The 24,875-nt window shown below is 39.7% G+C and overlaps 1 protein-coding gene across 4 annotated transcripts in view; it reads right to left on the bottom strand.

Annotated features, from left to right (window-relative positions):
- Positions 1-24,875, bottom strand: part of SLC44A5 (solute carrier family 44 member 5) — a 423,585-nt gene that overhangs the window by 88,813 nt on the left and 309,897 nt on the right. For all 4 annotated transcript variants that reach the window (XM_025288440.3, XM_044944837.2, XM_044944838.2 and 1 more), the window contains one exon: positions 24,608-24,681. In XM_025288440.3, coding sequence (XP_025144225.1) covers positions 24,608-24,681 — 74 coding nt within the window. The remainder of the gene's footprint in view (positions 1-24,607; positions 24,682-24,875) is intronic.

Here is a 24,875-nt window from a genome sequence, read left to right as displayed (position 1 = left end):
CATATTTGCTGGCATATAAGGCCCAAGTCCAGTTAGTCAATTCTTTTCCATTTGGTAACAACAATTCTATCGTAGCTAGCCTCTGGGTTCTGAACCAGCTCTTCTTCTTTTCCTTAACTCTGCTCATACCTTTGTAAATATTTCTTTATTGAACTTACTGCAATTATCTCATGTGAGTATAACATCTATTTGCTGCTAGGATTCTTCTATATTCTAGAAAACAGCAGCCCAACCTTGAAAGATATTGCTTCCTAGGTGGTGTATTAACTGGGTCTTCCATAGGGTATTTTATTCCATAAGGCTGGCTATTCTGGTTGATTGAGTTGAATGTTGGTCATCCACTCCTGACAAATTTGTCGCATAAGCATTGCTCTGATCCAGGTCAGTTTAAATAAAAATCTATGTTATCCAAAATCCACATACAGTCTTCATTCCTGTTGTCATGATTACTTTTTCATAAAAATCATTGAACAAGTACTTTTCCATCTGGTTATTGAAAACTATCTCTATAGAGGGGTCTAAGCAGCCACATGAGACCTAAGTATCTTCATATTCTGAGTGCATTTGGAGGTCAGTACTTCTAATATTTCTTAAGCTTTCCTGCCATTGGTTGTCCAATATTTTTTCTTTTCCAGTTTGTGATAATGTGGTCAAACCATTGGCCTCTGTCTATGAATAAATAAGCGATTCAGTTCATGTCTTCTTTCAGTCAAAGTAGATAATCAGAAAAATGCCTCCTGATCAGTGCCAACAGATCCTCCATAACCATCTATAAATATGATTTGATTTTTTTCTTTAGTTAAATAATCACAGGGACCTTTCCATGAGTCATGGGTTTGTGTTGAAGCTATGCCTCAGGAGTCAACACACTATTATATTGAGCAATTTTCTTATGTAACTTCCTTGTGCCTTCATGACCGTCTCCAGCATTGTATGGATATAGCACTTCTACTCAATAATGGAGTGCAATATTGGGCACAGCCAACTTTAGGCTTGATGGATCAGATAACATTCAGTTCCCTGATGGGTTCTCATGTCATTAGGTGATTATTCAAGGTTCAGAAGCTACCTCTCAAAAGAAGAACAGTTATTTGCTAAAAGGATATGAATTTTCTCCAAAGTCATAGGAACCTCTGTGATCCTGTAATAGGCATTTGCCACAGTTGACATATAACATCCTGCTCTCTGATGGATATTTTAAGTACCATTGAGTCCACTCTGCCATACAGACCTAGTGGCAGACCTGCTAGTACAGTAACCTGGATTATCTGAAAAGCACTTTATTTCTTGGGGCAGCCATTAAATGCTGTGCCTCTTTTTTAAATAACAGACAGTGCAAGGTACAGCAGCTTATCTTTTACTTTGGAGGAGATATCACTACCCGACCCTCAAATCTTCATTGAAGGACTCCTGTATTTTCATGAGATTTATCTCCCTTCCATTAGCACACATTATGTCTTTGTAAGACATCTGGATTGCATGCCATCCAGTACTCTCCAGATCTTATGAGCATGATGCCATCAGTGTAAGGGATTTATGTGGTATCCTGTGAAGTAAGATATTATTCAAACCCTGCAAACTAAACTGTGACAAAGAGCTAGGGGGTCAGATAACTTTGCAGGGAGACAATGAGGATGCAGCACTATCCCTACCAGGTGAAAGCAAACGCTCCCGGTGTTTTATACTTACTGGGAAAGCTTTTGTGAAAGCTTTTGTTATTAATAGATCAGTTGCTGCATCCAAGCTGACAGAAGCTGCTTTGATTTCTTCTAGTAGAGAGACTACAACTTTAACAGTAGCTAAAATTAAGGCCATGACTTGGTTAAGCTTAAGCAAATCCATTATCATTCTTCAGAAACCAGCTTCCCTCTTCACTGGCCAAACAGGGTGATATATAGTTTCCTTAGGGAGAATGTGCTAATTATTAATTAGTGTTATACTAAGTATGAATGTGTTCATCTCTATATTTTCAGAGTCTTTATGTGCCTATCACATAGTAAGGCCAAATGAATGAATGAATGATAGTTAATAGAAATTTGATGACTGACAATTCAGTATAGATGAATGAATGGGAGTTTGACTGCATTCTAGACTGTTACTTGAAGATAAAGCTTTTCGTGTTAACTTTTGTAATATTGCTTCTCTTTTATGTTTTGGTTTTCTGGGTGTGAGACGTGTGGGGTCCTAGGTCCCCGGCCAGGGATCAAACCTGCACCCTCTGCACTGGAAGGTGAAGTTGTAACCCCTGGATCACCAGGAAAATCCCTCTGTTAACTTTTTTTAAAAAAAAATAAGGTGAATAGGTATCAGATACTGTATGATTGGTTAGATAGGCCCTAAGGAATATTGTAAATCAAGTTGCAGGCTCCACGTATTAAATCATATAGTGAAGCAACAAAAAATAATTAAATCCTAGCTGTTGTAGCTATGAGTTTAAAACATGATAAAACAAATCAAATGGAAAATAAAATTTAAGTATTGTGAATATTTAGGTGGAAGGAGAGAAAGATTTAACTGCTTCCTTTAAGTATATAAAAGATTTTAAAAGCTATATGGGAGTTAATTATCTACTGTTGCATAGGAAATTACTCCCAAACTTGGCAAGGTAAAATAAACATTCTTTAAATTAAAAAATTTTTTTTTTAATTTTATTTATTTTAGGCTGTGCTAGATCTTTGTTGCTGCATGAGCTTTCTCTACTTACAGCAAGTGGGGGCAATTTTCAAGTAGTGGTGTGCAGGCTTCTCATTGGGGTGGCTTCTCATATTGCAGAGCACAGGCTTAGTAGTTGGGTGCATGAAGCTTAGTTGCCCTGTGGCATGTGGAATCTTCCCAGACCAGGGATTCAAACCCATGTTCATTGCATTGGCAAGCAGATTGTTAACCACTCAGTCACCAGAAAATCCCTCAAATAAACATTTCTTATCTCACAGTTTCTGTGGTCAGAAATTGGGAATAGCTTAAAGTTGGGGAGCTCTGGCTCTGAGTTCCTCATGAATTAGCAGTCAAGATGTAAGCCAAAGTCACAATCAGCTGAAGTCTTGACTGTGGTCAGGGATTAGCCTTCTAGATGGTTCCCTTGCATGGATGTTAGCAGGAAGCTTCAGTTCTCACTGACTGATGACAATAATGTGGGCTTTATCTGTAGGACTGTCTGAGTGTCCTCATGTCATGTCATATGGCTTCCCATAGAGCTAGTGATCTAAAGGGAGAGAGGGAGAGCAAAGAGAAAGCTGCATTGCCTTTTATGACCTATTCTTGGAAGTCACCAAATGTATTTTGTCACATTCTATTCACTAGAAGCAGTCACTAAGTCTAGTTCACACTCAAGGGACAGGACATTAAGCACCACTATCTGAAAGAAAATGTCAAATAATTTATAGACATATTTGAAACCCACTGTACATGGTGATCTGCAGCCATGAAATTAAAAGATGCTTGCTCCTTGGAAGAAAAGCTATGACCAACCACAACAGCATAATAAAAAGCAGAGACATTACTTTGCTGACAAAGGTCCATCTAGTCAAAGCTATGGTTTTTCCAGTGGTCATGTATGGATGTGAGAGTTGGACTATAAAGAAAGCTGAGCACCGAAGAATTGATGCTTTTGAACTGTGGTGTTGGAGAAGACTCTTGAGAGTCCCTTGGACTGCAAGGAGATCAAACTAGTCAATCCTAAAGAAAATCAACCTAGCATATTCATTGGAAGGACTGATGCTGAAGCTTAAACTCCAATACTTTGGTGACCTGATGCAAAGAACTGACTCATTTGAAAAGACCCTGATGCTAGAAAAGATAGAAGGCAGGAGGAGAAGAGAACAACAGAGGATGAGATGGTTGGATGGCATCACCGACTCAATGCACATGAGTTTGAGCAAACTTTGGGAGTTGGTGATAGACAGGGAAGCCTGGTGTGCTGCAGTCCATGGGGTCACAAAGAGTTGGACATGACTGAGAAACTAAACTGAACTGAACTGATACATGGTGATCAGCTGGATAAAAGTAAATGAATGGGGTATATGTATACATATAGCTGATTGACTTTGCTGTACAGCAGAAAACTAACACAGCATTGTAAAACAACTGCTGCTGCTGCTAAGTTGCTTCAGTCGTGTCTGACTCTGTGCGACCCCATAGGCAGCAGCTCACCAGGCTCCTCCGTCCCTGGGATTCTCCAGGCAAGAACACTGGAGTGGGTTGCCATTTCCTTCTCCAATGCATGAAAGTGAAAAGTGAATGTGAAGTTGCTCAGTAGTGTCCGACTCTTCGTGACCCCACAGACTGTAGCCTCCCAGGCTTCTCCATCCATGGGATTTTTCAGGCAAGAGTAATGGAGTGCGTTGCCATTTCTTTCTCCTTGTAAAACAACTATTTGCCTATAAAATTAAATTTAAAAGAGAAAATGAGCTGTGTTGCATGTGGGATCTTAGTTCCCTAATCAGGGATCAAACCTGCATCCCCTGCACTGGAAGTGAAGAATCTTAGCCACTGGACCACCAGAGAAGTCCATTCAATCTACTGTTGATACCCACCCCCTGCCCATGGCAAACCAAGTTGGGAGCCAGTGGACAAGAGAACCTGTTGATGCCATGATAAATGCCAACTTCTCATGGGACAGAGCAGGGTGAAGAGGCGGATAGAGAGGAAATCCAAGGGGAACAGGAAAAATGCCCTGTCCATATTCTGAACAAATGACCAACCTACTCACGGGGGAAACTTTAGATATATTCAGCAAGACATTCAGGACTCCGTTAAAAACAAACAAAAAAACTACCAGAGATATAATGTTTTCAGACTCTTTTGTCAGAATTTACTGCCAGATAGGACAGCAAAAGAAAAGAACAGAAAGACACATATTCTAAATTTCAGAGTCTCTACAATGGAAGGGATGAGAGAAAGAAAGAAGTAAAAGATGGGGAAAAGCATATATTTAAAGCATATTTGTAACTAATAATAATATATAGAATTGAAGGAAAATAGAAAAACCACCAAATAACCAAGCGATAACATTCGACTTTTCACAGCATCTTTTTCTTTTTTAAAATATTTATTTATTTTTTTTGGCTACTCTGGGTCTTCACTGCTCTTGAGGGCTTTCTCTGGTCTTATAGAGTGAGGGCTACTCTCTAGATGCAGTGTGCAGGCTTCTCACTGTCGTGGTGCCCGGGCTCTAGGGCACCCAGGCTTCAGTAGTTGTGGCTCATGGGCTCTAGAGCACAGGCTCAGTAGTTGTGGCACACGGGCTTAGTTGCTCCATGGTATGTGGGATCCTCCAGGATCAGGGATCAAACCCGTGCGTCCTGCGTCGGCAGGAGGATTCTTTACCACTGAGCCACCAAGGAAGCCCCTTTTTGTTGTTTTTCTGTATTAGCAGGTCTGACTCTATGCTTGCTATTAATATATTAATATGCTTCTCTTTCTAGTTAAATAGATGTTAGTCTACTACTATTACAAGGTTTTGATCCACACTAAAGTGGTTGGAACAGAGAAGGCAATGGCACCCCACTCCAGTACTCTTGCTGGGAAAATCCCATGGACGGAGGAGCCTGGTAGGCTGCAGTCCGTGGGGTCGCTGAGAGTCGGACACAACTGAGTGACTTCACTTTCACTTTTCACTTTCATGCATTGGAGAAGGAAATGGCAACCCACTCCAGTATTCTTGCCTGGAGAATCCCAGGGACGGTGGAGCCTGGTAGGCTGCCATCTATGGGGTCGCACAGAGTCGGACACAACTAGAGCGACTTAGCAGCAGCAGCAGCAAAGTGGTTGGAAACAATGAAAACAGAAAAATTTGTCCATTCTTTTCTTTATTCACTCTAAAAATGTTTTCTGGGTGTCTACTATGTGGCAGCAGTATGCTAGATGCTGCGTATATAAAGGTCCCTGCTGTCTCAGGTCCCACAGTAGACCGGGGGAAACAGATCTTAATGCATTACTCACACAAACATGAAATTTCAATTCTGACAAGCACTAGAAAGGAGCAATACATAGTACAAAGAAAGCGATTCGTAGGGGCAGATGACTGAATGAGGGACGTCAGGGATGATGTCCCTGTGAAGTAATACAGAACCAGGGATCTGAAAAATGAACAGAGGTACAAAGAGACTTCCAGGAGACGGACACAGGGACAAAAGGCCCTGTGAGGGCAAGATGGGTACTGGGAATGGAAAGAAGACCAGTGTAGTGTACACATGGGCTGGAACATGGTCCAAGATAGGGATGGAGAGGCAGTATCTCAGGTTATTTTATATAATGAACTACAGGGAAATTGTTTTAGCATAACAGAATTGTCAGTGCCAGACGTGCAATCCACAGGAGAGGCTCTGTCCAAGTGGGTCCTTCTCTTGCTAGTTTCCTTGAAAAACACACAGTCACTGCACATTCAGTACCACTCATCTTGGTGTTTACTAGCTTAATTATGGTTCTATAACTGGAAACCACTGCTTTATGTCAAGGAAGAGTTTTTCACTGCTCCTAATAACTAATGCAATTTATTTTATCTGAAAATGCTACGTGTAATCTTCATTATTAACGTCTACTAGTAAATACACTTTTTGGAGAGATCTATGAAATCCTTTGAGGTCTTCCTGGACAAAAAAAAAAAGCCCAAAGAATGAGATACTGTCTGACATAATTTTATTTACTCTATAGTACACACATTGATTGAAAGAAAAAAACCAAATCTGTACTAATAGGTGTGGATTATCATAAAGAATATGGTCCTCTCTCTAGTGGGTACATAATAGAGGCTAATTTTGCAAATGATCAGTGAATGTAAACAATGACACTGCAGCAAAGTGAATATACACTCGGTCTCACGGAGCAAGACTGCAGCTCTCAGATTTTCATAATTATTGCTGCAAAATAATACTTTCTTTTCACTTTATTCCTCTAGTGCCATTCTCTTACACTCTCTGTTTTAAGCCCAACTCTGTGGAATTAGATGAGGGAGGGGAAGGAGTGAGAGAAAGCATTTAGGAGAGTATCATGGGGTTCTGGTCTGGCCTCTCGCTCAGTAACCTTTATTACTTTAAAAATCCTCACTCATCTTCTTTGTTAAATAAAATGCAGAATAGCATAGTGACTAATAGCACAGGCTCCTGAATTAAGCTGCCTGGATTATAATGGTAAGTAAGATCAAATGACAAAGTCACATAGCAATCAATAAAAATCAGGACAAACCATCTCTCCCCCTTAATTTTCTCGCCATTTTTTAAAAAAAAACTTTTAATCTTACATTGGAGTATAGCTGATTAACACCGTTGTGATAGTTTCAGGTGGATAGCAAAGAGACTCAGCCATATATATACTCAGCCATATATATATATACATATATATATGTATGTATATACACATATACATATACACACAAATGTATCCAATCTCTACCAGACTTCCCTCTCATCCAGGCTGCCACATAACATTTAGAAATAAATTTTTAAAAACCCTTTAAGGGTAGCTGATGTTATGCATCTTTCTCTGTGTTGGGAACAGGCAGAGAGAGAAAGAGAGGAAGGGGAATTATGTTTGAACTACTCCTATTTGGGTAATTCATAGCAGAGTACCAAAGACTGGTAAGAGATGGGTGAAAACTTTATTCAGGCAAATTATCCTTTCACTCATGATCAAGACAAAGTATCTTACTAAAGTTTTAAGAGCAAGTATTATTATCTAGTATTTTCTCTTATTTCCAAACATTTGCCAAGCATGTTCTGCTGTGCTCTGGGGTTGAGTCAGAAGTTGCAGCCATTGCAAAGCCCTCTGTCAAGGAGAAAATGTGATTAGACCCCCTGCTTGCACTGACACGTAAAAATGAACTGCGAATCTGTTTGGGGCAGCTAAGGCATTCCCTCAACACTTGTGGCTGGGAATTTTGGCTTTCTAATCGTTACTTTGTATCCCTTAAAGGTACATTCTAACTGTTTTAATATGTGAGGAACAGGCCTGCCAAATTGTGCTTATGGCTTTTTAACACAAGCAATCTACAGATGCAATGAAGCAGGTAATAGGACGCATGATACCGAATTTGAAAATCTGTGTTGATGACACTGCTGCTGGAGAAACACTTTTGGAAGCAGCCCTGTCTCCAGTCGCCTGGATAAGAAAATGTTGTTTCTCATTTCTTAGGTGGCCTCTTCCACCCAATAGTGAGTTTAGGGTCATGTCCTTGAGCATAAATCAGTCTCTCTCATGCTAACAATATTCCACTTGAGATCTTCTGGGACCCATGCACTCAACAAAATACAACAAGCAGGAAAAATCTTACACAACATAAAAAAATATCTGTTCGAGTAACGGTCAAAAATAAGTGCATTCCTTTTAAAATGAAGACTTCCAAAGTAATGTTTAGGTATATAGTTTTATCTGTAAACATCTGTATATTTATCAAGGATGCAAAAGGACATTTAATACTGGTTCTGGTTATTTACAAATACAATAAATTCATTATTAAGAAAAGTTTACTAAAACAATTTTAAAGATAATGGAACTGGAAATATTTATCTTTCTTACCTTTTTCGGGGAAAAAAGTAATTTAGCTAAAACAATGTTTCCAAGCTGTGATCTGACAGGCAGGCTCATTTTAGTTCCAAAGTAGAGTAAAGGTACAGTGTGACTTCCTGTCATATTCACTTTTCATCACCAGTGTTCACTTACAATGAATATTAGGATCATACCAGCAATCTCACAGACTATAAAGGGATGACTCTGTAGCATAATCTTTATAATTACATTTGCTTATTTCTTTATTGGTAAGAGAGATTGCCCACTGCTTCTCTGCATAGAAAGAAGCAAAATGTCACCTTGGAATTATCTTTGTTTGTCAAAAGTTCACCTGAGGGACCTCTCAGTTATGAAAATATGGTTTCTCCCATCCTCGTATCCCTTGGGAAAGGAAGGCTAATTAGCTTTAAGAAAGGGAAGGGACAAGAACTAAATTTTTCTCCTTGAGATTTCACTTTAGGACAGAATAAAACGACCCTGAACCATATCTATAGACCAAAAGGAATACAAATACCCCAAAGGGGGACTTTCCATGAAGGCAGAGACTGGGCTGATGTCCTAGACTTGACAGAATGGTCTAAGAGTAGGGACTGAATTCTCAGGAGAATGGGGCATAATAAGTAAAAACTATAGTCGTGGGTCCTAGCATAGGAAACCACTATGAGTAGAAGGATCCAGATAAGCAATTCACTAAGAAATTATATCAAATGGCACCAACCAAAACATCAGAACACCAGTCGACTATAAGCTTTCTCTCTCCAACAAGAAAATGGAAACAAGACTGACCTCTCCTTGGCATTTCAGGGTAGTCCAGGTCAGAGTAGAGATAAAATGCTGGATTTCATTAAGAAATGAATGGAAAAGTAGACATGTGACTGTATTGTTACCCTAAGAATACTAGAAATGATAGGATCAAGTTTGACTGTGCATGCATGCTTAATCACTAAATTGTGTCCAACTCTTTGTGACCCAATGGACTGTAGCCCACTGGGCTCCTCTCTCCATGGGATTTCCCAGGCAAGAATACTGGAGAGGATTGCCATTTCCTTCTCCACAGGATCTTCCCACCCAGGGATTGAACCCACATCTCTTGCATTAGCAGGTGGGTTCTTTACCACTGAGCCTCCAGGATTATTAATTCAGCTATTTTGTTTATTCTCCACCTCATCCCATGAGGGTTTCCCAGATGGCTCAGTGGTAGAATCCACCTGCCAATGCAGGAGATGTGGGGGATGCGGGTTCAATCCCTGGGTCAGGGAGATTGCCTGGAGGAGAAAATGGCAACCCACTCCAGTACTGTTGCCAGAAAAATCCCATAAACAGAGGAGCCTGGAGTACTACAGTTCATGGGGTTGCAAAGAGTTGGACACAACTGAGCAATTGAACATGAAAACTCTTCCATGAAGGATTTAAGACTGTATTATGTAAACCTCCTTCTTTCTATCCTTGGTACTTTCAGTCCTACTGTTCCCAGTCAATCCATGATGGCTTCCTTTAATCTTTTGCACGAACGTATAAATTACCTGCACATTAAAGCCCTTTACTGTTGTATTTTGGCTTGGTTCAGTCTCTATTAGAGAAGAAATCCCTAACTTCACTAAATTCAATGGGCAGGAATGAAGACTCCACCTCTTGATGAAAGGAGTGGCAGAGTTTGCAACCACGTGTTAAGACTAGGCAAAATGTTTACATTCCCTCCACAATCAAATACACTTTTACTCTCCCAGGATCCCCAGAAACCTCATCCAGTTACGATATCAGGCTCAGACTCAAGGTCTGAATATCATCACCTAAGTCAGGTCCAAGGGTAGATGAGTCTCTTCAGGACTGGTTCATCTCTTAAGGATGGTCTCCTTAGCTAGATCATTGAATTCATTAGGTGTATTTCCTTCTTTCCACATCACCATTGGCAACAGTGTTGCCAAACTTTAACCACAACATAGCAAAGTGCCTTTTCCTCCTATTTCCAATTACATGTCCTCATTTTCCATCAAACTTTCATCAACAACCTCAAAATTTACTAGGCTTCTGAACACCACCTGTTCTCCAAAATGAATGCCCACATTTTAGATTTTGTTAAGCCAGCATCCCACTTCCAGGTATCAGATTTTGTTTTATCTATTTTTGCACCCCTAAGCCCATAGGCTTAATACAACAATTTTAATTTGCTCAGAATTTTAGGAGTTAGGAATTTGGAGAAGGCTCAGCTGAGCCCCTTGGAGGTCTCTCATGCAGTCAAATGTTGAGTGGGCTTCAATCATCTGAAAACCCTACAGGCTGACAGTACACACTAACTGTAGGAGCTCACCCAGCCTAGTAACTAGGACACCTACATATGCCATCTCCATGTTGCCTTGGTTTCTTACAGGATAGCGACAGAGCCTAGGCTTGCTCACATTAATTTACTTTCCTGTCTTCTCAACTAATAGGAATAATTAATTATTCCTGAGGAAGATTAAAAAAGAAAACCAAAAACAAGCTTTGAACCCTAACTATAATTGCTTCCCATGTAAATACAACAATGAAAAAACTAACTCTTTCAATTGGAAATCCATTTGAAAAGAAATAAAAAATTATTCATGTTAAAATTGTGCTATTATTATATACATAATGTTAGCACAAGGATAGCAAGAACAATTTGCATAGTAAATATTCCTACTCTTTTTTCCAGTTAGTGCAATAATTGAACAGCACCCATCAGTGAAGGAGGACAAAAGAGGGCTATTATCATAAATGTTAGTTTGATCTTTCAAGGAGATTTGATTACCATCTACCCAGACTCCACTTCACCCACTTAAAACAGAGGTTCTGCCTTTCATCAGTCGAATGTCAAGTGTCTTTGTTGCATCCAAGTGTTACCCTAGCTGGCCATATTCTACACACAGGGCAAACAACAGTTTTGTTGCTTTGTTTTCCCTTGGTAGAATTTGTAAGAAACGTGTCTCTTTCATGGTCACATTCCTTACAAAGAGCACAAGGATGAAAGATAAGCCTAAGAGGGTCCTGATCTAACACAAGATGCAAAACTACTTACAACACAACAGTAAAACTGACAGCTTTAACTTTCTTCAAGTGAAGGTGTACATTCTTTCATGTTAAAAAAAAAAATCTTAACCATTTCTATTAACATCTGCCAAGTGTTTTCCTTCATTCTTCTTTTAGTCTGGTATTAGAAGAGTTAAATTTGTCTTAGAAACAGACTAGAATGGCTTTTAAGAGCCAACTCATTGGAAAAGACCATGATGCTGGGAAAGACTGAGGGCAGGAGGAGAAGGGGGTGACAGAGAATGAGATGGTTGGATGGCATCACTGACTCAATGGCCATGAGTTTGAGAAAACTTGGGGAGATAGTGAAGGACAAGGAAGCCTGGTGTGCTGCAATACATGAGGTCTCAAAGAGTTGGACACAACTTAGCAACTGAACAACAACATTTTAATTAGTGGCATAAGGATTAATTTAGAGGAAACACTAAATCCAATATTGAACACAATTTTTCACTGAGGAACATTTGTATCCCAATTTCCCTATGTGAGTTAAGGCATTTACACACTGAATCTGGAGATCTTAAACAAAAAGGCAAATTTCTCATCTTGTTTCAGAGGAAATGACACATTCTACTGTGTGTTCTACTGCGCTGACAAGGGAGAGAGTGGCAGTGGCATCCCCAGCTCTAGCTAAGGGCAGAAGGCATTTCTCCATGGATTACAAGAGACTGGCTCTGAGATGGAGAGGAGAAACTCAATTATGACATAAGGTCTCCTAATGGAAAGATTTTAGACACAGTAAGAGATCCTTATGAAGTTCCTGCATGCATTCAAACTTTAATAACAAAAATTATGGGTTGCTATAGAAACAATATAGTAAATTACATTTAAAAGCAATTTATTAAAATTCAGAACAACTAGATTATACAATGGTAGCAAATGAAATACTGCTTTGTACTATTATGTAGATTATTGGTATAGCTCGGAGAAGGCAATGGCACCCCACTCCAGTACTCTTGCCTGGAGAATTCCATGGACGGAGGAGCCTGGTAGGCTGCAGTCCATGGGGTCGCTAAGAGTCGGACATGACTAAGTGACTTCACTTTCACTTTTCACTTTCATGCATAGGAGAAGCAAATGGCAACCCACTCCAGTGTTCTTGCCTGGAGAATCCCAGGGATGGGGGAGCCTGGTGGGCTGCCGTCTACGGGGTCGCACAGAGTCGGACACGACTGAAGCGACTTAGCAGCAGCAGCATTGGTATAGCTGGATATTATTTCATTTACTTCTCATTTCAGCCCTCCAAAGTGGGTAGTATTTCCCCATTTTACAGATGAGAAAATTGAGATTAAGAAAGTAGCTTATGTCCACTAAACCATATGAGGAAGCCCTAGATCTGCTTGACTCCAAATCTTTTCTCCCATATGACATATTTCAACCATATGACAAAAAGTAAAAACAAACAAAAAAATGACAATTACAAACACGTGTCCCAAACTTGGAGATGCTAAAATACTATTGGTTGTATAATAAGAAAATTCACTTTGTTTTAATATTCAATTTATTCATTTATGTATTGTGCTTGCATGAATGCATACTAAGTCGCTTCAGTCGTGTTCGATTCTTTGCAGACCCTATGGACTATAGCCCATCAGGCTGCTCTGTCCATGGGATTCTCCAGCAAGAATACTGGAGTGGATTGCCATATCCTTCTCCAATGTATTATACTACTACTACATAAATGTTTAGAAATTAAGATGTATAAAAGAAATATCAAAGGAATCTTCTGAAGAACTTATAGTGCTTTATTTGGTTTTGTGGTTTATATTCCTTGGTTCTTCTCTTTCCCTATCTTCCTGCCGTATTTTTTTTTTTTTTTTACATTCTCCAGTTATGTGTAGCTTTTGCACAGTATTACTCAGATGATCTTTTGGAAATTACTTTCAATTACTGTTCTCCAAGTATTTCTCTTTATTGGAAGATAAAACTGAAGAACAGAGAAGAATATTTTCCATTGTTCTCTATATAGGCACTGCCTTTTTACTGCTGGACAATCTATACACATTAAGTCTAGGCATTAATTATTTTTACTAGAAGTTATCATCTGACTTTACAGTCCCCACCCTAATAATAATAATACAGTAAGGTTTCCTAAGTCAACATCGAAGGGATAGGATGTAAGTCTCTGGCAATAAAGTGATACTATTCATAGGCAATGGTGAAGTCTTTTAATGGAAAATATTCACACCAGTTCCTTTGGTAGTTTTTTTTTCAATCAAAGTATAGCTGATTTACAAATTTCTATTTTATTCATTTCCTCTCTGTTCTTTAATATTTCCTTTCTTCTGCTGACTTTAGGTTCTGTTTATTCTTCTTTTACTAATTCCTTTAGGTGGTAGGTTAGGCTGTTTGAGATTTTTCTTCGTAGAATTGCTTTAACTGCACCCTACAGATTTTTGAAGGTTGTATTTCTATTTTCATTTTTCTCAAGGTATTTTCTGATTTCCTCTCTGCTTTTTTTCATTGACCCATTGGCTTTTTGGTTGCATGTTGTTTAGTCTCCACATATCTGTTCTTTTCTCATTTTTCTTTATGTAATTAATTTCTAATTTTATACTGTTATGGTTGAAATAAATGCTTGGTATAATTTATATCCCCCTAAATTTGTTGAGGCTTGTTTTGTGGCTTAGGATGTGATCCATCCTGGGGAAAATTCTGTTGTGCACTTGCAAAGAATGTTCTGCTGTTTTGGATGGAATGTTCTCTAGATACCAATTAAGTCTAGCTGCTCTACTGTGTCATTTAAGACATTGTTTCCTGATTTATTTTTTGTTTGGATGATCCACTGGTATCAGTGGGATGTTAAAGTTTCCTACTATCATTTTGTTATTATCAATTTTTCCTTTTATACGGGACAGTATTTACTTTATATATTTAGATACTCCTAGGTTGGTTGCTTTTGAACTGTGGTGTTGGAGAAGACTCTTGAGAGTCCCTTGGACTGCAAGGAGATCCAACCAGACCATTCTGAAGGAGATCAGCCCTGGGATTTCTTTGGAAGGAATGATGCTAAAGCTGAAACTCCAGTACTTTGGCCACCTCATGCAAAGAGTTGACTCATTGGAAAAGACTCTGATGCTGGGAGGGATTGGGGGCAGGAGGAGACGGGAACAACAGAGGATGAGATGGCTAGATGGCATCACTGACTCGATGGACATGAGTCTGAGTGAACTCTGGGAGTTGGTGATGGACAGGGAGGCCTGGCATGCTGCGATTCATGGGGTCGCAAAGAGTCGGACACGACTGAGCGACTGAACTGAACTGAACTGAACTGAGGTTGGGTGCACATATGTTAACAAATATCTTCTTCCTGTATCAAGATTTTTATCATTATATAATGCCCTTCCTTGTTGTTTGAAATAGCCTTTGTTTGGAAGTCATTTTTCCCAGTATGAAAATTATTACCCATACTTTCTTGCCATTTCTATTTGTATGAAATATCTTTTTCCCTGCCAGCCTTTCAGTCTCTGTGTGCCTTTAGCTCTAAAATGAATCTCCCACAGGCAGCACACAGAAGGATCTTTCTGAAAATCCAATCAGCTACCCTATGTCTTCTGACTGGAGCATTTAGTTAATTGACATTTAAAGTAATTATTGATAGGTGTGTACTTATAGCCATTTTATTACTTGTTCTCCAGTTGTTTTTATAGTTATTCTCTGTTCATATTTCTTCATTTTGTTTCTTCTCTTGGAGTTTGATGATATTTTTATTAGTATGTGAGTTTTCCATTCCTTTCAACTTTTGTGGAACTATTACAGATTTTTTATTTGTGCTATTTGGTTCATATATGTTGATCTATAATAATATCAACTTGTTTTAATTGGTAGTCATTTAAGATCAAGTACATTCTAAAATATCAACTTTTTTTTCACTCCTTCACCCACATTTTGTGCTTATGATGTCATATTTTACGTCTTCATGTTTATCTCTTCAGTTCAGTTCAGTCACAAAGTCATGTCCGACTCGTTGAGACCCCATGCACTGCAGCATGCCAGACCTGCATGTCTATCACCAACTCCCAGAGTTTACTCAAACTCATATCCATTCAGTCAGTGATGCCATCCAGCCATCTCATTCTCTGTAGTCCCATTCTCCTCCTGCCTTCAATCTTTCCCAGATAAGGGTCTTTTCAAATGAGTCAGCTCTTCGCATCAGGTGGCCAAAAAATTGGAATTTCAGCTTCAGCATCAGTCCTTCCAATGAATATTCAGGACCGATTTCCGTTAGGATGGACTGGTTGGATCTCCTTGCAGTCCAAGGGACTCTCAAGAACCTTCTCCAACACCACAGTTCAAAAACATGAATTTTTCGGTGCTCAGCTTTCTTTATAGTCCAACTCTGACATCCATACATGACTACTAGAAAAACCATAGCTTTCACTAGATGGAACTTTGTTGGCAAAGTAATGTCTATGCTTTTTAATATGCTGTCTAGGTTGGTCATAACTTTCCTTCCAAGGAGTAAGTGTCTTTTAATTTCATGGCTGCAGTCACCATCTGCAGTGATTTTGGAGCCCCATAACTAAAGTCTGCCACTGTTTCCATTTTTCCCCATCTATTTGTCATGAAGTGATGGGACCAGATGCCATGATCTTAGTTTTCTGAATGTTGAGTTTTAAGCCAACTTTTTCACTCTCCTCTTTCACTTTCATCAAGAGGCTCTTAGTTCTTCTTCACTTTCTGCCATAAGGGTGGTGTCATCTGCATATCTAAGGTTATTGATATTTCCCTCCCAGCAATCTTGATTCCAGCTTTTGCTTCATCCAGTCCAGCATTTCTCATGATGTATTCTGCATATAAGTTAAATAAGCACAGTGACAGTATACAGCATTGATGTACTCCTTTCCCAATTTGGAACCAGTCTGTTGTTCCATGTCCGGTTCTAACTGTGGCTTCTTGACCTACATACAGATTTCTCAGGAGGCAGGTCAGGTGTTCTGGTTTCCCCATCTTTTTAAGAATTTTCCACAGTTTGTGGTGATCCACACAGTCAAAGGATTTGGAATAGTCAATAAAGCAGAAATAGATGTTTTTCTGGAACCCTCTTGCTTTTTCAATGATCCAGTGGATCTTGGCAATTTGATCTCTAGTTCCTCTGCCTTTTCTAAATCCAGCCTGAACATTGAAAGTTCACAGTTCATGTACTGTTGAAGCCTGGTTTGGAGAATTTTGAGCATTTCTTTGCTAGAGTGTGAGATGAGTGCAATTGTGTGATAGTTTGAGCATTCTTTGGCATTGCCTTACTTTGGGATTGAAATGAAAACTGACCTTTTCTAGTCTTGTGGCCACTGCTGAGTTTTCCAAATTTGCTGGCATATTAAGTGCAGCACTTTCACAGAATCATCTTTTAGGGTTTGAAATAGCTCAACTGGAATTCCACTAGCTTTGTTCGTAGTAATGCTTCCCAAGGCCCACTTGACTTCGCATTCCAGGATGTCTGGCTCTAGGTGAGTGATCATACCATCGTGATTATCTGGGTCATGAAGATCTTTTTTGTATAGTTCTGTGTATTCTTGCTACCTCATTTTAATATCTTCTGCTTCTGTTAGGTCCATATCATTTCTGTCCTTTATTGTGCCCATCTTTGCATGAAATGTTCCCTTGGTATCTCTAATTTTCTTGAATAAATTTCTAGTCTTTCCCATTCTATTGTTTTCCTCTATTTCTTTGCATTGATCACTGAAGAAGGCTTTCTTATCTCTCCTTGCTGTTCTTTTGAACTCTGCATTCAAGTGGATATATCTTTCCTTTTCTCCTTTGCCTTTCACTTCTTTTCTTTTCTCAGCTATTTGTAAGGCCTTCTCAGACAACCATTTTGCCTTTCTGCATTTCTTTTTCTTGGGGATGGTCTTGATCACTGCCCCCTGTACAATGTCACAAACCTCCATCCATAGTTCTTCAGGCATTCTGTCTATCAGATCTGAACCCTTGAATCTATTTGTCACTTCCACTGTATAACTTTAAGGGATTTGATTCAGGTCCTACATGAATGGTCTAGTGGTTTTCCCTACTTTCTTCAATTTATGTCTGAATTCGGCAATAAGGAGTTCATGATCTGATCCACAGTCAGCTCCTGGTCTTGTTTTTGCTGACTGTATAGAGCTTCTCCATCTTTGGCTGCAAAGAATATAATCAATCTGATTTTGGTATTGACCATCTGGTGATGTCCATATGTAGAGTCTTCCCTTGTGTTGCTGGAAGAGAGTGTTTGCTATGACCAGTGTGTTCTCTTGGCAAAAGTCTATTAGCCTTTGCCCTGCTTCATTTTGTATTCCAAGGCCAAATTTATCTCTTAACTGTTTATAATAGTTATAGTTGCTTTATCTGTTTTTTAGACTTCCTATTGGCTTATGTAAGTAGTTGGTTGCCGGGAGCCAGCGTGAGGAAGGAGGCTCGGCAAACGCAAAGGTGGGATCGAGCCTCAGGAGTCCCTCTGGAAATTCTCAAGCATCTACCCCCCAAACCACAGTCTGCCTACTTTACTGCTTTGTGCTCTCACCTAAACCTCTGACTTTATGGGGGGCTGTCCCCCATCACCTCTCTCTGAAAAAGAGTTAACTTACAGCTCCAGTTAATAAAGTTCCTGGGTGTGATAGTGTTTCAACCTACAAACTCCTTTGGAAGTCCTCTAGCCTGCCTGAATAGGTTTTTCCGGCCACATGTGATTGTTCAGAGCCTCCCAACCGTGAGAGGCATGAGATGTTCTAAACTGTCTAAATATAGATTCCTTTGAGCAGTTAAAATGGAGACTTAGCAGCAAACATTGGCCCAACAAGTGAAAAACCCTTCACCAATACAATTTCTTTCTTTTTTTTTTTTTATTATTTTTTTTAATTTAATTTTATTTTTAAACTTTACATAACTGTATTAGTTTTGCCAAATATCAAAATGAATCCGCCACAGGTATACATGTGTTCCCCATCCTGAACCCTCCTCCCTCCTCCCTCCCCATTCCATCCCTCTGGGTCTTCCCAGTGCACCAGCCCCAAGCATCCAGTATCGTGCATCGAACCTGGACTGGCAACTCATTTCATACATGATATTTTACATGTTTCAATGCCATTCTCCCAAATCTAATACAGTATACTAACGCATATATATGGAATTTAGAAAGATGGTAACAATAACCCTGTGTACGAGACAGCAAAAGAGACACTGATGTATAGAACAGTCTTATGGACTCTGTGGGAGAGGGAGAGGGTGGGAAGATTTGGGAGAATGGCATTGAAACATGTAAAATATCATGTATGAAATGAGTTGCCAGTCCAGGTTCGATGCACGAAACTGGATGCTTGGGGCTGGTGCACTGGGAAGACCCAGAGGGATGGAATGGGGAGGGAGGAGGGAGGAGGGTTCAGGATGGGGAACACATGTATACCTGTGGCGGATTCATTTTGATATTTGGCAAAACTAATACAGTTATGTAAAGTTTAAAAATAAAATAAAATTTAAAAAAAATAATTAAAAAAAAAAAAGAAAGAAATTGTATTGGTGAAGGGTTTTTCACTTGTTGGACCAATGTTTGCTGCTAAGTCTCCATATCCCTTACCTACTGTGTCCTTGGCAGTGTATTGATTAAATAATTGGTGTAAGTAGTAGCTTTAATGTTTATAAACTTGGACCCTTGAGTTAATTTTTTTTCTTGTTATAGCCCACCACACCTTTGCCCTACAGGAATGCAACTTTATCTAATGCTTTTGTAGGGTGGCGCCTGACTAATCACCTTTAGAGAAAAGTAAAGTTTTCTGAAGAAAGGGTCTTAAAACGTTAACAGGCCTCCAGGCCAGAAGATGATGCAAATCACCTAAACTTTTGCATATGTTAAGTTTGCAGGAAGAAAGCCTGGCTTACTGCATGACTCCACCCCTTCCCCCATTATCCTCTATGCATAACTTAAGGTATAAAAACCACTTTGGAAAATAAAGTGCGGGCCTTGTTCACCAAAGCTTGGTCTCCCCATGTCATTCTTTCTCTCACCTTCTGGCTGAATTATTCAGCCTCTTTCCTCCACTGAATTTCCTCACTGAGCTATCCTTATTTAACCACTCTTTATATCTTTAATTAACATTTAAATAAGCTGTTGTTTTCCAATCGCCGAAGCCGTCTCCCCTTCGAATTCCCTGGATCCACCGGGGCTGGACCCTGGCAGTTGCTCATCAGTTTTTATTATATATTTACCTTTCCTGGGGAGATTTTCACTTTAAGATTCTTACTTCTTTTCCACTTAGAGAAGAGCCTTTAACATTTCCTTTTTTAAAAATGATAATCTTTCTGGTTAGAGTATTTTATGTTGCAGGATTTTCCCTTCAGCACTCTGTACATATCATGCCACTTCCTTCTGGCCTGAAAAGTTTCTGTGGAGAAATCAGCTGATAGCCTATAAGAATTCCCTTGCATATGACTCTTTGTTTTCTCCTGCTGCCTTAAATATTCTCTCTTACTTTTGACTTCTGCCATTTGAATTATGATATGTCTTGGTATGGGTCTATTTTAGGTTCATCATGTTTGGGACCTTCTACAAAAGAGTCCAAAATGCAGTACTTGGGTGCAATCTCAAAAATGACAGAATAATCTCAGTTCATTCTAAGGCAAACCATTTAACATCACAGTAATCCAAGTCTATGTCCCCACCACTGATGCTGAAGAACCTGAAGTTGATTGACCAGTTCTATAAACCTACAAGACCTTCTAGAATTAACACCAAAAAAAGCTGTCCTTTTCATCATAGGTCCAGGACTGGAATGCAAAAGTAGCAAGTCAAGAGATACCTAGAGTAACAGGCAAGTTTGCACTTAGAGTACAAAATGAAGTAGAACAAAGGCTAACATAGTTTTGTCAAGAGAACACACTGGTCATAGCAAACACCCTCTTCCAACAACACCGGAGATGACTCTAAACATATACATCACCAAATGGTCAATACCAAAATCAGATTGATTATGTTCATTGCAGCCAAAGATGGAGAAGCTCTATACAGTCAGTAAAAACAAGACCTGGAGCTAACTGTGGCTCAGATCATCAGCTCCTCATTGCAAAATTCAGGCTTAAATTGAAGAAAGTAGGGAAATATACTAGGGAACTCAGGTATGATCTAAATCAAATTCCTTATGATTATATAGTGGTAGTGACAAATAGATTCAAGGGATTAGATCTGGTAGACAGATTGCCTGAAGAACTATGGACAGAGGTTTGTAACATTGTACAGGAGGCAGGGACCAAAATCATCACAAAGAAAAAGAAATGCAAGAAGGCAAAGTGGTTGTCTGAGGGGGCTTTACAAATAGCTGAGGAAAGAAGAGAAGTGAAAAGCAAAGGAGAAAGGGAAAGATATACCCAACTACATGCAGAGTTCCAGAGAATAGCAAGGAGAGATATGAAGGCCTTCTTAAGTGAACAATGCAAAGAAACAGGAGAAAACAATAGAATGGGAAAGGTAGAGATCTTTCAAGAAAATTGGAAATATTAAGGATACATTTCATGCAGGGATAGGCATGATAAAGGACAGAAATGGTAAGGACCTAATAGAGGCAGCAGAGATTAAGAAAAGGTAACAAGAATTCACAGAAGAACTATACAAAAAGGTCTCAGTGATCCAGAAAACCAGGATGGTGTAGTCACTCACCTAGAGCCAGACACCCTGGAATGTGAAGTCAAGTGGGCCTTGGGAAGCATTACTACAAACAAAGCTAGTAGAGGTAATGGAATTCCAGCTGAACTATTTCAAATACTATAAGATGATGCTGTTAAAGTGTTACACTCAATATGTCAGCAAATTTGGAAAACTTAGCAGTGGCCACAAGACTGGAAAAGGTCAGTTTTCATCCCAATCTCAAAGAAGAGCAATGCCAAAGAATGTTCAAACTATTTTACAATTATGCTCATTTCACATGCTAGTAAAGTTATGCTCAAAATCCTTCAAGCTAGGTTTCAACAGTACGTGAACAAGAACTTCCAGATGCTCCAGACAACTTCCAGATGGGTTTAGAAAAGGCAGAACAACCAGAGACCAAATTGTTAACATTCATTGAGTCATAGAGAAAGCAAGGGAATTCCAGAAAAACATGCATTTCTTCTTCATTGACTACACTAAAGACTTAGACTGTGTGGATCACAACAAACTGTGGAACATTCTTAAAGAGATAGGAATACCAGACCACCTTACCTGTCTCCTAAGAAGCTTATATGTGGGTCATGAAGCAATAGTTATAACTAGACGTGGAACAATGGGCTGGTTCAAAATTGGGAAAGGAGTACAAGGCTGTATATTGTCACCCTGCTTATTTAACTTGTATACAGAGTACATCATGCAAAATGCTGGGCTGGATGAATCACAAGATGAAATAAAGATTGCCAGGAGAAATATCTATAACCTCACATATGCAGATGATACCACTCTATTGGCAGAAAGTGAAGAGAAACTAAAGAGCCCCTTGATGAGGTTGAAAGAGGAGAGTGAAAAAGCTGGCTTGAAACTCAACGTTCAAAAAACTAAGATCCAGTCCCATCGCTTCATAGCAAATAAAAGGGGAAAAAGTGGAAGCAGTGATAGATTTTATTTTCCTGGGCTCCAAAATCATTATGGACATGACTGCAGCCGTGAACTAGAGATGGAGGAGTTAGGGCTGGAGCCCAGTGTGAGGCAGGATTTTCTCTCTGCTCAGTGGCTATCAATGTCCAATCAGGGGTGGGGTCTGAGCCCAAGCTGCTGGATCTGACACCCTGAGGGTTGAGCCCAAGCTGGTTCTGTTCCCTTTCAGCGTGTTTTCCCCTCTATCTGCACTGGGACCTTTGCCCTAGAGCGGGGAAGTGCTGAGGTAAGTGGGGCTTATGAGGGCTCTCTGCTCACATTGTCTGCAGATGGAGGTCCCAGCTATCTCTGACACACTGCCTGGGAAGGCACCTACAAGTGTCTCCTTTTTTCGGCTCAGACACAACCTGATGTGCAAGTTCCCCTTTGTCCCTCACAGCACATCACTGTCCTCAGCCTCCACCATTTCCGCCCTTTTGTTAAACCACATCACTGGGCTACATGGACACCTGGCACATGATTGAGGATGAGCTGTGGTAGAGCCGCTGCTGTCCGAGACCTGAGAGCTACTTGAGATGTATTGCTTGAGTAAGGTCAGTAGTGGCTGCCACCCTCTCACCCAGGGTATGCCCAGGAACTAGGTCATCTCTGCACACCACAGCTTCTTCTTCTACCCACTCATTACTGCTCCAGATCCAATGATACATTGTGATGTGGAATGAGAAGGACCAAAGCCTTTGCTCAGCTTTTGTGCATGCCAAGGAGGTTATGGGAAACCCAGTGGCCACTAGAGCATACCTCTCTCCACCCTGCCTCAGGGGCAAGCTAGCATATGAGTGCTCCTCACAGCTGTAGTCCAGGCTTCCCACAGCCATCCTGTTACCCCAGCAGTCCTTCAATCAGCCAAGAGGGCTTGTCCCCTCTGTATAGAAACCCAGGACAGGGGCGCTCAATCTGTGGTTCTCATTGCTTATTTCACAGGATGAGTGTCCACCTGTGTGATCTTTCTTGTCTTCTAAGGTCCGCTCCAAGAGCACATGACCTGACCTGATTGCCTTTTTTTCCCCTTCCTACCCAATTATGTGTATCTTAACAGCCTTGGAGTCTTTCTGCCAGTTTCCAGTGAAAATTGTCCCACATGTACATATATTTTGATGTGTTTGTTGGGGGAAGTGAGCTTCATGTCCTCTTACTCTGCCGTACTGATTGATCCCTTTCGGTAGTTTTTTTTAAACAAAACAAAACAAAACCCTAAACAAAGACTTTATTTGTCCTCTTTATTTTCACTTCCATAGAAAAACCTTTAATCTAACAACGAACCACAGGCTATCTTTCTCTGGTAGGCAAAGACAAAAGGACTTCTTATATGTCAAGAAACTATTTGGTGAAATACTTAATAATTGTTCCTCTTTAATTTGCTTATAAAAAGAAAAGATAATATGTTACTTAGACTTATCTAGGTCCTAACTCTAATTGGTAAATAGTAACATGAACCTTATTCAGTTCAGTTGCTCAGTCATGTCTGACTCTTTGTGACCCCATGGACTGCAGCACACCAGGCCTCCCTGTCCATCACCAACTCCCAGAGCTTGCTCAAACTCATGTCCATCGAGTTGGTGATGCCATCCAACCATCTCATCTTCTGTCATCCCTTCTGCTCCTGCCTTCAATCCTTCCCAGCATGAGGGTTTTTTCCAATGAGTCAGTTCTTCACATCAGGTGGCCAAAGTATTGGAGCTTCAGCTTCAGCATCAGTTCTTCCAGTGAATATTCAGGTTTGAGATATCCTTGCAGTCCAAGGAAATCTCAAGAGTCATCTCCAACGCCACAATTCAAAAGCATCAATTCTTCAGTGTTCAGTTTTCTTTATAGTCCAACTCTCATATCCATACATGATTACTGGAAAAACCATAGTGTTGACTAGATGGACCTTTGTCAGCAAAGTAATGTCTCTGCTTTTTAATATGCTGTCTAGGTCAGTCATAGCTTTTCTTCCAACTAGCAAGCGTCTTTTAATTTCATGTCTGAAATCACCATCTGCGGTGATTTTGGAGCCCAAAATAAAGTCTGTCACTGTTTTCATTGTTTCCCCATCTATTTGCCATGAAGTCATGGGACTGGGTGCCATAATCTTAGTTTTCTGAATGTTGAGTTTTAAACCAGGTTTCTCACTCTCCTTTTTCACTTTCATCAAGAGTCCCTAACTCTAATTAGCAAATAATAATGTGAACCTTATTAACTGCTTAATAAAATTTCAAAAGTAAAAATGATTAAAAAGCAACTATAAGGCTTTTTCTTTCTTTTGTATAATTTTATCTAAGTAATTTATAGACTTGCCTTTGAATAAACTGCTTTGTGTTTATTTTTCATTGCATCTCCTACCCAATGAGTTCTGGTGAGGTATACTCCCTCCAGAAAAGACAATAATCAATAAGAAGAAGGATTTTGAAATGATTAATGTTAAAAATGTGACACTGGCTTAGTCATGTAAATAGTAAAAGTTAAATATCTTCTATACCTGTTCTTACTCACCTGCAAGTCCTAAAAGAATGTAGGCCATAATGAACAGTATGAAGATCATGCAGCACAGCACATCTGTACAACTCCTAAAGATGAAGAGGAACAATGAATTAAAAGGATCCTGAGAAGACTCACATAGCATCCGTTTTCCTCCCTCTTATGGACTAAACGTGTCTCCCCCAAGTCCTTATGTTCAAACTTAACCCCCAAAGTGATGTTATTAGAAGGTGTTAGAAGGTGGGTGGGGCAGGGGAGAAAAGTGGGGTGGAGAATTAAAAGG

Source organism: Bubalus bubalis, chromosome 6, assembly GCF_019923935.1.
Source record: "Bubalus bubalis isolate 160015118507 breed Murrah chromosome 6, NDDB_SH_1, whole genome shotgun sequence".
Classification (NCBI taxonomy): domain Eukaryota; kingdom Metazoa; phylum Chordata; class Mammalia; order Artiodactyla; family Bovidae; genus Bubalus; species Bubalus bubalis.
The sequence above is the reverse complement of the archived record's forward strand: the minus strand, read 5'-3'. Positions and strand labels throughout refer to the sequence as shown.